This window comes from Pogona vitticeps, chromosome 3 (genome assembly GCF_051106095.1).
Source record: "Pogona vitticeps strain Pit_001003342236 chromosome 3, PviZW2.1, whole genome shotgun sequence".
Lineage (NCBI taxonomy): Eukaryota > Metazoa > Chordata > Lepidosauria > Squamata > Agamidae > Pogona > Pogona vitticeps.
In genome coordinates this window covers 49,298,006-49,310,429 of record NC_135785.1, presented here as the reverse complement: position 1 = coordinate 49,310,429, position 12,424 = coordinate 49,298,006, and the positions used below count along the sequence as shown (strand labels likewise).

Here is a 12,424-nt window from a genome sequence, read left to right as displayed (position 1 = left end):
TGAAAACAGACACACTGACACCAGGTTTGGGGAGGAGAGGATTCAAACAGCAGCTAGTATCTCCTTTCATCTCTCACTACTGTAGCTCAGTGGAATGGCTTGAAATAGAATGGCTGTAAACCCTTCCATACAAGATTCAAACTGTATTGTCTGAGTTGATGTGAAAGCATTTGATTGGGAAAAAAGGAGAAACTCCAGTGGCAGAGGAAAAAAAACTATGGATCAGTAGTAAAAAAAAAAAAAAAAAAAAAAAAAAAAACACCTCTGGGCTGATTCGCATTAGCTTGTATGTCATGTAGTCAACAGAAAATACTGAAAATATAACCATCCCAATTTTGGAGCATTTCCTGTATTATTTGCCAAATGTAGTAACCCCTCAAGTTTCAATTAAATAAAAGGTAATTATGGATAACCATCAGAAAAAGTTATCTACACAGCTCCTCCTTTAATTTTTTTGCCTGCGTTTCACAAAGTTTGCTCCTCCATCGTGGTGGGGGTAGCTGCTGCTGCTGAGTGCGCCTCTTTTTGAGGGGGGCCCTCAGAGGAAGGTTGCCGGACCTCCGTGTGTGTGCGCATGTGTGTGTGCACGTGCACCTGTGGGGGCCCCCACCCTGTTCTGTTTAATTTTGCAGGTACCGGTGGGGGCTTTTCTCCTTTGGCAAGGTGAATTCTGTGAGGGTTTTTTTTTTAAATTTTATGTTGTGCCCTCCTCTCCTGGCTAGGCAGTTGCCAGCACTAGCTTTCTCCACTTCTTCATCCTGCCGGTGGTCGTGGTGGTGAAGAAGGAGCTGGAGACTCTGCCTCCAGTGGCCCTCAGGTAAATTGAGTTTAAGACCCCTGATCTTCAGCCATTGTGATGATAGGCACAAGAATTAAATAGTAATGATGATTAAAGTGTCTTATCATATCCATGCTGTTATTATGTGCTTATCAAGTCACATTCAACTTATAGCAACTCTAATAGGGTTTTCAAAATACGTGAAATATTTAAGGAGTAGTTTTCCAGTTTCATACCCCTCAGTGATTTTCCCTAGCTGAGCTGGGATTTGAACCCAGGACTCTGCAGTCTTAGTCCATCATTCTACATGCTACACCACACCGGCCCTCATGATACCTATATCTCATTTTATTCCTAAACTCAGAGCAGCATTTATGGGCTTTTCTGTTTTTAACCTTCACAACAACCCTATGTAGCAAGTTCAGGGTATGGGCTCAAGCGACATGAGGTAATAACTGTACTCAAGCTATAGAAAGCTGGATCAGTGCCTGAGATGCTCCCCAGGGATCTGATGCAATTGCAATATAGGAAAGGTGGAATATACATGAGGATACATAAAATAGCTTGGGAGAAGGAGAGAGATTTATCCAGAGCACTGGTTGAGCATTACAGCTGAATGAGAGAGATCTGTGGCTGGCCTCAGTGTCTTTCCTGGCCCGTGTGCTGGCTGCATCTGATGGCTGCATCTGATACTATGTTTCTATGCGCACTTCCTTGGAGTAAGTCCCTCTGAGTTCAACATGTTGTATTTCTCTATGCATAAGACTGCCCTGCCAATCTTTTGTTATGTCAACGCATCTCTTGTTGACATGAGCACAGCAAAACATTTTACTGCTGTAACCTATAGCAGTAGTACAAGGAAAACACCTCAGTTTGGAATGTCACATGACAGGAATTGTATTAATCCCTGTTAAACTTAAAAGGGTTTTCAGTGAAGTGTCAAGTGAAAGTCACAAAGAAAAGACAGGCAGAATGTAACAACAAAGACCAGAAAATCACTATGGCAAAGGACCTTTCCTTTTCCTAGACATTTTAATGTGAAGAAATAAATCATGCGTAAAAGACCCTCTTGGTGTTTGTGTAAGGTTTCCAGTACATGCCACATCTAATTGCAGTTAATTGACGAAAGTAGCTGGTCACACATATGATTGTGCAAATGAGATGAGCCCTGGCCTCTTGTCAGTTAACTACAGGAAGTAACTCAAAATGCATAAAAACACCAACAGGATTCTGACCAATTTACAGTCTTTGGAATAAACTCAAATATTATTTTGGGTTTCTTATGAAAGGATAAGAAAAACAGTACTTTCTAGGCAGCTGGAGTAGAACTCAATGTAGAATTTTGTCTGAGATTTTGTCTTCAGGATGGCACTGCAGCGGAGGAATTCAATCTGTCCCAAACAGTCTGTGCATTTATCATCTGAAGAAAGCAGGATGGCAAAGGTTAAAAACAACACTTTTCAGCAAGACTTTTCAGCAAAAGAACTACAGTACTGTGTTCTTTGAAATGCTTTCTTTATAAAGAACAAAGAGAAAATATTGTATTCGCGAAGGCTTTCATGGCCGGGATCTGAAGATGCTGGCCACAGAGACTGGCGAAACGTTAGGAAGAGCAACCTTCAGAACACGGCCAAGAAGCCCGAAAAACCCACAACAACCAAAATAAATTGTGTTGCATTTACTCACCATTCTTTGAGACAAACTGAGAGGTAACAGCAACCTCAAATGTAGCAAAGACAGGACTGTGGTCACTTGTCATGATATCAGTGGTGCACCCTAGCAGAAGAAAGCAAATTATTTCCTTCACCTTCCAAATAAGAAAAGAACAGACTGTGTCCTATCCCCAAAGTGATAAGCACCCAGCCCGCAATCCATTTAATCTAACCCAAAATGCTTTGGGACATTGAAAGGCTAACTGTTCTCAATGTGTTACAGGCACACTTGACTGGTTCTCTTTTGGACTTTGCTAATTTTTGAAGTAAGATGGGAAAGTAAATGGGATCCTAGACGGAGTTCCTGCTGGGTTCTCCTAGGATGGCCAAGCAGCGGGGCCTGGTCACCGCTGTGTAGAACGGAGGGCCTTAAAAGTGGCACTGCCGATTGGGAGTGCTCCTCCCCATTCCCCCCCCCTCTCTTTTTCTCTATCAGGGAGCCTCTTCCATACTCAGAGACTTGGAAGGGAGCCTGGAAGGCAAGTGAGACTTCCTTCTGAGGCCTTCTGAAGCTTCTCTGGATGAAAAGAATCGAAGTCAACATTGTGGTGGGGGTCAAAAACAAACGTCATTTTAAACACTCTGTGTGCGTGCGTGCACACTTCCTTTTGCATATAGGCTAGGATGGTGGTTCCCATGTACCCTTCAGTCTCTTTCCAACCTTGGTGGCCCTATGAATAAGGGGTCTCCAAAAAAAAAATGGCCCTGTCATGCGCAGCCCTGCTCAGCTCCAGTAAATAGCTTAATTATTGTCCATTATATTGCTGTATTGTTTTGAACTGTATTTTTTGTTCCTCTAGTTAGTATATGGAGGGTTTGTGAGTTTTAACTGTCTGTAAACTGCCCAGAGTTGTGCTTGCATTAATGGGGAGTGTATAAATCAAATAAATAAACAAGTCACTGTGGACAGGGTCTTCCTTGTTGTGGCTAGGATTACCAGGTCAGATGTACTTTTCCCCTGATATTTCAGGGCCAAAAGCTGAGCTCAGAGGGGGAATCCTTGTGACATAATAGAAGTAGGCCCTGCAGTGCCACAGAGGTGGGGCAGCAAGCGTTGGAAGGGAAGTCTGCTCCGCCTAGGCTTTGCACTGTCACTGTTAAGGTCTGGATAAGAAGAAGGCTCATGAGTTGTGGTGCTCCACTTCCTGCCTTGCGCCAAATGGCCTGATGGACCCAACAACAAAAAGCCAGGAGTGAAGGGAGGGGACCGAGGAGGAATGTCTGGACCTGGGCTCTAATGTGTCTGGAGCAGCTGGCACCCAAGCTGAGCCAGTGAGCTTTGGTCAGCTAGCAATCAGCGCAGACTAAAGCAACTTCACACATACAAGCGAGATATTCCCCCTTCCAGTGTCTCTTGCCTTGAGATTTGTCTCCCCACCTGGAGATCTGGAGAAGCACAGCAATACTCTGAGACTTGAACTGATGACCTGACACTTGGAAACCCTACCTGCATCATCCCACCTTTGAACCTCTCTTCCTAGAGATGTTTCCTTGGCACTGTCCTTGTTTTCATTTTAGCACCATTAAAAAAAATCATTTAATCTGTGCTGGACTGTTGCTTACCACAGGACTGTTATTTTATACAACTTCTCACTATGTAATTCTGCTATGTTGTGATTACAATAATATTTATTAAATAATACTTAAATTGCAATTTTATTGTTTGTTTATAATATGTTCTGAGAGCATTTTTGTAGAGTGGCCTATAGGCATCCTACCTTATAGGATTTTACCTATAGCACAAGCAAATCAAACACTCTTGAGTTTCAGCCCAGGATTGGGGGGAGGGGAAATCACACAATTAGTTATGGGCACACACACACACACACACACACACACACACACACACACACACACACACACACACACACACACACACACAGAGAGAGAGAGAGAGAGAGAGAGAGAGAGAGAGATACAAGCATGTATGCATGCACACCTATACTTGGGCTCATTTATTCTTGAATATGCGCTCCTACATTGTGTAGGTGCTTCTCAGGGATAACAGTATATTCCAATTGCTACACTGCAACAGCTCTTCTGCTTAAGCGGCACTGGGTGCAGAGGGCATTCTAATGTTGGCAAGGCACATTGCCCTCGCCATTAATCCTACCTCATTCCTTCCCCACCACACATCCTAGTTCAAAGAGCAGGCATTCCAAGCCAGAAAGGATAGGATGTATCTGTTGCTGAAGACTTGGCAGTGAAAGCCAATTCTACAGATTCTGTTCTGAATCATTTCCGTTTAAACCAGCTTTGCTGCTATTTTCAATCAGCTCTCTACCCACCATAAGACTGACACACCACATGGACCAGAGGATATGATTTCCAAAGCACCCGATCACACCAGGATGGCAAATTGTACTTCATCTGCAAACAAAAGAAGAATCAAGATCAAGGACATGCTACTCTGTCAGAGGAAAGCTCTGTTGACAGAAGCCATCAGCTTATTCTCTACTAAATTATCTTCACTGCACAGTCTATAGAAGTAGAAACCTTTCTGGCATCAGGCAAACACCATCTGAAGCAAGGGTTTTGCAATATGTTAGAAGATACGGCATACCCCAGTTGCTTTCTGCTTGGTGTAAACATAGTTCTCCCGGGTGTTCCTTTCAAAGCGATAGGTTGGGGCAAATGTTATTTCTTCCTCCTCTGAAACAGACAATTGATTGGTTATTGTTTTAACTTTACTCAAAATAAAAAAGCTACAGCGTATAATTACATTACTTGCATCCAGATCACTCTAAATCATCCCATGTGGCAACTATCAGCTATCATGTATGGCAGACCAGGGTAAAGTGCGGCCCGAGGGCCACATACAGCCCACGAGCTGCTCCTGTCCGGCCCGCGGACAGTTTTGAACATCAAAACCATTTATAGCTTTTTGTCTAAAGTTGATCAGTTACTTATCTTTAACATAACTCAAAAAAACCTCTTTAGTATTTGTGAAGATTAACAAGTTTTTTTTAAAAAAACAATCATAACATCACTGTTTCATTTTATTTTTAAGTAAAGTTGGTTCAGCCCCCAAACACAGTTCAAATTTTTCATGTGGCCCCCCCTATATAAATTAATTATATGGCGTATGGTGTGATTTCTCACCAGAAGCACTGGTCAATTTTATTTATGAATTATGTTGCATATTTATTTGTTTGTTTACTTATGCCTTTCCACTAGAATTGGGAATCATATACCTCTTCAGATTTTGTAGACTGTCCCTTACTTGCATTGACCTGTGATGGTTTTCTTTCTATCTTGACCACTGGTACAACTCCCAGAAATCCTGGCTAGCGCAGCTAGTAGTGAAGGCTTCTGGGTGTTTTAGTCCAACAACATATGGGGAGCCAAGGTTGGCAACCACCAATCTAGACTAATATTCTTAGGGTTGCTGATGTCCCTTTCTTCTCATGTTTCCTTCCTGACCCTCTCTAGGAGAGGGCAGAAGACACATCTTGCCTTTTGATTTCAAGAGCTGAGAGGCAGCCATGGCCCCTGTATCTCTACCTCAGTTAGCTAGAACTAGGATTCTTATTCTCTCTCTCTATGCATTTCTCTAATAAACACCATTTTAAAATAGTTTTGGAATACTAAATGTGAATGTGATTTCCTTCCAAAGGGAAAACTGTGCTTTCTTAACCATTCCAATGTTGGGGGACTACCTCCACAAGCAAACCTAACTGCCACTTGTTGGTGCTTGCTCTTCTAACAGAAACCCTAATGTGACTTCGTAAATCTATTTTTCAATGGCCACAAAAGGAATGGGCAAAGGAAAAGCAGAGTCTGACTCTAGGTTAGAAGCAGAAATTATAGACTATCTTACCAAATTGCAGAAAAACCTTTTGATCCTTCCTTTCTATGAGGAGCTGGTCAAAATTTAGCAGTTCCAAGTACTGTTGCTGTTTGATCTTCTGGACGATATTCTCTGCTTCCTGAAAACAATGGAAATGTCACTATGGCAGATGTGCCCCCTCTCTCTTTTGTTTCTCTTAATAAATTGCTACTTCTTACTAGGTAGCATCTGAGGCCATTTAAAGCAACTTGTTATCAGTGCCAAATAACATCTAACGTATGACTGGCTCTCTTGATCGCCCCCCAGCTCTGCCTTAAAATTTGCTTGGAGCAGCAATGCTGAAGGACTTGGAACATAACTCCTGCCTATGCCAAGATTTTCCAGTTTAACTAACACAGAAGAGATTCCAAACCTGCAATTTTTGATGCAAGGAGGAAAATGGCACTTTCTCTCCCCCACCCACTAACAGAAACTTGGACAGACAGATGGATGTGATTTAGTTCAACAAAACAGCATAAGGGAAAGGTTTGGGTTCTTTTTTTTTAAACCCAAAGTGCCATAGTTTTGAGCCAATTGAAAGTTTCCTACCAGTGCTTGTAAGCAAAATGCTGAGAGAGGCTGTCATAAATTTTCAGTATCTTGTATATTTCTCACCCTTAATTCATTTAATCCTGTTCTAATACACCAGGCTTTATGGCTCTGAAATGTACCAGCGATACTGCAGTATAATACACACACATGCTTTCCTATCAGATAGAACCAAGCCTAGAACCAATTATAGTTATTCAGCATGGGCAGCTCACGGTCTGAGTGGGAAAGGGCCTCTTCCACCACTCAAGACTCCCCAAAAATGATACATTAGCTGCCCAGTGTCAACATGCTGAGGTTGTTGCAGTCCTATGCATTCCTATACAATACATGGCAATGAGTTGCTGAGTGGACCTATATGGAATTATATTTTAGGGTGCAATCTCATATCTGTGTTTATCAATGATAGTGTGTGTGTGTGTGTGTGTTTGTGTGTGTGTGTGTTTCAGTTGTTATCTTTGAAGGATAGTTCAGTAGTATAGGTATCTGGCTGTGGAGCCATAGGTTTGGACTTCTATTCCCCACTGTGCCTCCCGCAAGTAGAGGAAAGCTGCACAGTCCCAGGGCACCCCCAGAAGAAGGGAATGATAAAGCACTTCTGAGCATTCTCTACCTGGAAAACTCTGAAAAGGGTCACCATAAGTCAAAATTGATTTGATGGCAGATGATTGATTGATTGATTGATTGATTGATTGATTGATTGATTGATTGATTGATTGATTGATTGATTGATTGATTGATTGATTGATTGATTGATTGATTGATTGATTTACTGTATTTGATTTGATTTGATTTGATTTGATTTGATTTGTATCCCGCCCATCTGATCTAATAGACCACTCTGATCGGCTTCCAATAAAAAGGAACATATACAATAAATAATAATAATATTACAAATAGACAGACATATATAAGAATATAGGGAATAATAAATAAAGAAGAAAATTAGGTATTGACAGGAGGGAAGGCCTGGACATACAACCATGTTTTTACTTGGCTCTTAAAAGTACCCAGCGTAGGGGCCGCCCAAATCACCGGAAGAAGGTTACTCCAGAGGCGAGGAGCCACCGCCGAGAAGGCCCTATTTCGTGTTCGTTCATTCCGGGCCTCCCTCAGCGTTAGGCTCCTCAGCCTCACCTCCTGGCTCGAGCAGGTGATCCGGGCAGATCATCATGAAGATGATGATGATTGGAAGGTTCAGTATTGGTTTTTGCAAGGTTGGGGAATGGCTCTGTCAACGGCTGGGGGAGAACAGCTTATTGACAGGCTAGAGAACATCCATTCTGCATCCTCTGTTCTCATTTTCTTTCTGCTAAAAATCTCTAAAGCATCTGCCCCTGTGGGGATGTGATGGGGGGTCATCACACATTTACTGCTGCACCAGGTCGTGAAGCTTGATCTCCCATCTGTCTAGCCAGCTTTATATTCTACTTGGGATAGTGTCAACTCTTGTCATTTTAAAATCAATATCTGATGAGCTTCCAGATGGATTTTGTTTGGTGCCAAAATTTACTTTTCTTCTGCTATAAGCTACAATTGGCCTTCTGCACTATGAGGGATATTGTATTTTTGTACCCGGTGGTGAGCACTCCAATGCTGGAGGCATTTGAGAAAAAAATTGGACAACAATCTGTCAGATCTGCTTTTATTTGGATTGCTGATTGAGCAGGGAAATTGACCCGATGGCCTTATAGGCCCCTTCCAACTTAATTATTCTATGACTGTATTAAAAAGTCAATGGCTTCAGTCAGAAAGGGTTTTTAATTCTTCTAAAGCTTAGTGCTATAGCACCATACTCCTATAACATTTCTTCTTTCATACTAACATTATAGTTTCTTATCACAGTATAGAATTAAAAGGGTATAGTGTTATAATATTGTCATGCAAATTAAAAAGTAACAACGAAAAATGTGCTTCCTTCCAATCAACTCCATTAACTATGTTGCTACAACTTTGATTAATGTAAGTGGCATTTCACTCTTTAAAAAAAATACAATTAATTATATTAAGGTAATTATAGCAAGGAAAACATTTTTGAATTACCTAAAAAGACTAATCACAAAAGAAGCATGAGTAATAAAATGGCACCTTTGATAAAATGCAAAGGTTATACTGCTAAGGCTTGATAAGTTCACCTGTGTGGTGGATCTCTGGCTGCTTATGTGAGAATAGCTCTGAGAAGGTGAACTGGGAACCAGAAAAGCACCAGTTCAAACCTCATCTCACCCGTGAAAGTCAGCAAATGCCAGGTGTCCTCTCAATTTCTGTCCTTCATTTGTAATAAGGGAAGATAATAAGAGGTACTGGCCTTGCAGGGGTGTCGTAAAGATTACCAAACAATGTACCATAATAAAGCACTCTACAAACAAAAGGACTCTGCATAACTTCTAAATTCAGTGCTGTTAAGAAGGAAGCAAATCGGCTAACCACTGGGGGCAACTCTAAACGATAATTCAGATCTCCAAGCCAGAAGAGATGAGTGAAGCGATGGGTGATATTAAATGGATGCAACTTCTTGTCTCCCAGTGAGAGAAAGCGTAGGATACTTGTGTAGTTTTGATTCCGCCTAATAAAACAAGAGAAGGATGCACAATTTAGTATTTTAGTACATACAAAATTTAGTTATATTGCATTTTATGTTTTTATTCATTCTTGTAAGCCATAATGTATACCCATAATGTATACCCTTCCAAAAAGCACCCTAGAAATACAGCTCTAGATAAACAATAAGTATTTCACCAAAAGTAGCACCAGCAGAGACCGTTACTTTGAGACTAAAGTAGGTAGGTCACTTGAGAAAAGATAGGAACAAAGATTTACCCAGTTCCTGCGTTGTTGCTAGTGCAGAGGCCAACCCCCCTCCAAGTTTGTAGGCTGCATAATGGCGGTGGTGGCATGGTTAGGGCCAGCAGGAAGTTGTCCAGCCCTTGCACCCGCACAAAAGGAAGGGTAGCAGGGAGGGCTGGACTGGCCGGCAGACCAGAAGAGGTGTGGCCTCTGCACCAGTCCACTGGCAGGATTCAAAAGGAGGAGCTGGGGCCCTGCTGAGCCCCAGTTCCTTCCGAGCAGCTTCCCCTCCAGCCTGCTCTTGTTAGTTATACTATTTACACTTTCTCACATAAGTTCCTTGGTTGCACTATTAGGTGTTTGTTCACTTCTCCTCTATTGTCACAACTCAGTTGGGCGGTTTTGAGCACTGGGATGGAGTGCAGATCATGGACGGTGTGGAATCCCTGAAGAGGAACTGGGGCTGCTCAGTGGTCGGGCGGAAAAGTTGCCTCTGCCCCTGGAATCTGCCATTCCAAGTGGTCTCACAGGAAGGGTCCTGTGGAGATGGTGGGTAACACTAGATGGCATTCAGGGGCCCTGATGAGCAGGATCCAACCCTGCTTTCCAGGTTGCTGTAATTAACAAAGTTGCGGTCATTTTTACTCCCGTTAAGGTGTGTGTGTTATCTTGGGGAGGAGGCTAGAGCTAGGCGAACAACAGATGTTTCCATGTTTCAGCCCTAGCTGTGGCCCACTTTCCTCTGGGAGCATAGAACAGCAAGGGTAGACCATGGAGAGCCATGGTGGGATGAGACTAAAAACAAGAAGATTCTGATCTAGCCAAGTTCTCCAAAAGGGAACTTGAACATACTGTAATGATAATGGCTGCAGAACTGAGAGAAAGCGCATTGGCTTGGATCCTATGATAAACTACTGGAAGAAAGTTAGCAGAAAGCTTTCCAGCTCTTCTTCCCCACTTCAGTTGCCTGTGTTCACTAAGAAGACTTAATGGAGGATCAGCAGGAATGCTCCTGAATCATGTGAAATGTGACTCAGCAGGTTGCTAAGGCAAGGAAAGGGCTGAAAACTTTTTTCTGCAAACTGAGGCCATGACTACACTGTTGAATTAAACCAGGAGCTGGTTCAGGTTTTTAGAAATTGAGTTACCATTGCATGGTTTCTGTGCCAGTGTGTGTTTCGTCATAGAGCAACTTTTATCCCAGTTATAAGCTGTGTGGCAGTCTGGGCCTGAGTTTTCCCTGTTTTTTTTTTTCTATACTGGGAATTAAATTTTTCACCTGAACCATACCTTGTGGCTTTCTTGAAGAGGAACTTGCCTACCCTGAAACAGCTAACACCAGACCCAGCTTTTATTCGTCAAAGCCAGCACCAGCAGCTTACAAGACAGCCCACAACTTCTTTAACAGCTGTTTCCCTTGTCCTTTAAAATCATCATGTTTAGTCTAAATCATGTTGTTTAAAATATTAATTCTTTTTACATAAGGTTTACCTAAGTGGCATAATACTAGATCAATACAGTACTGAAATAGAAACAGATACAAGGAAAAATGAAGTGTTGGATATAATGTCCAAAAAATATTGTACTTGGCACTGAAAACTCAGCAAACTTCACAGATCCCCACAGACACTACTCTAGCAAAAGGCAGTTTGTAAAAAGTGTGTCTAGAACTGATTTAAAATAAACAACCCCCATGTGGGTGTTTAAAAGAACCCGCTTCCTAACAAAAAAAGTGTGTTTAGCTATATGTTACGCAGTTGGAGATTTTTAATTTGTTTCCAAGCATGCAAATCTGATGCAAAAATGGGAGTATTAGAATGTGCAGTCAAGCCCTAATTTAAGTCACTTTATCTTAGAATACGGATGGGATATTTGTGGGCTTGAGGACTGCATGAACCCACCTTCCAATGTGTTTTTGTTCAAAGTTTCCAGAAAATGTAATTCTCTTTTAAATCAAAGAGTATCTCCAGGAAACTTCGTTCTGCCCTCAGAAGATGGGGTTTGCAGAACAGGAAGTATATGTCTCATTGTTACATACAGCACTGATGTTACCTGTCTGTCATGGGTTTGGAGGGAAAGTTCCATCCTATGGGGAGTGGAAGGCGGGACATCAAGAGGAGGGGCTGTACTGTATATATATGTGGAGTTTGTGTGGAGAAGTTAGGAAGAAGCTGGAGAAGAGCTGAGAGAAGAAGCTGGTGTGGGAGTCTGTGTGTCAGACAGGGTACTACTGTGTGTCAGTCAGTACCAACCTGATAGGTTCAGGTGTCTGTATGGGTAGCCAGAACTGATAGGTTCAGGGTCTGTGCTTTATTTAAAGGTGTTCTGTGTGAACCAAACTGGTGTATGTATGATTGAGACTAAGCCACGTTACTGTATCTTATTCACTTGATCATTTTATTTTTCCCTGTGTGTTATTTCAATAAACCTTGTTCTTTTGTTTGTTTAAAAATCCATTCCTGGTCTGTGTGACTCCTTATAGGGAATGGTTGGTGGCAGCTTAGTGAAAGTGTGGCATCCTCCAGTAGGTCTGGGTTTGTCACACTCATCACTTCTGGTTTCATTTTGGAGGGAGTGGTTGCAGCCTATAATGGATCCTTGGGTAGCAGAAAATTGGCCTATAGTTTCCACAAGTGTATATATACCCCATGTTTGGATTCAAGCCTAATTATGACTGAATCCTTTTCCCCCGCAGCCTCTTTCATTCCATCTTACTCTATGTGGGAGCCACTACTCTACTCTCCAAAGGGGCTTTCAGGAGTCACATGT

General features: G+C 42.1%; 1 protein-coding gene across 4 annotated transcripts in view; it reads right to left on the bottom strand.

Moving 5' to 3' along the window:
• INPP5D (inositol polyphosphate-5-phosphatase D) overlaps nucleotides 1-12,424 on the bottom strand; it is an 87,861-nt gene that overhangs the window by 20,957 nt on the left and 54,480 nt on the right. For all 4 annotated transcript variants that reach the window (XM_020787423.3, XM_020787425.3, XM_020787426.3 and 1 more), the window contains exons 15-20: nucleotides 9,296-9,434; nucleotides 6,311-6,419; nucleotides 5,054-5,142; nucleotides 4,779-4,860; nucleotides 2,465-2,554; nucleotides 2,085-2,198 (exon numbers count right to left, since the gene is read on the bottom strand). In XM_020787423.3, the coding sequence (XP_020643082.3) occupies nucleotides 2,085-2,198; nucleotides 2,465-2,554; nucleotides 4,779-4,860; nucleotides 5,054-5,142; nucleotides 6,311-6,419; nucleotides 9,296-9,434 (623 nt within the window). The remainder of the gene's footprint in view (nucleotides 1-2,084; nucleotides 2,199-2,464; nucleotides 2,555-4,778; nucleotides 4,861-5,053; nucleotides 5,143-6,310; nucleotides 6,420-9,295; nucleotides 9,435-12,424) is intronic.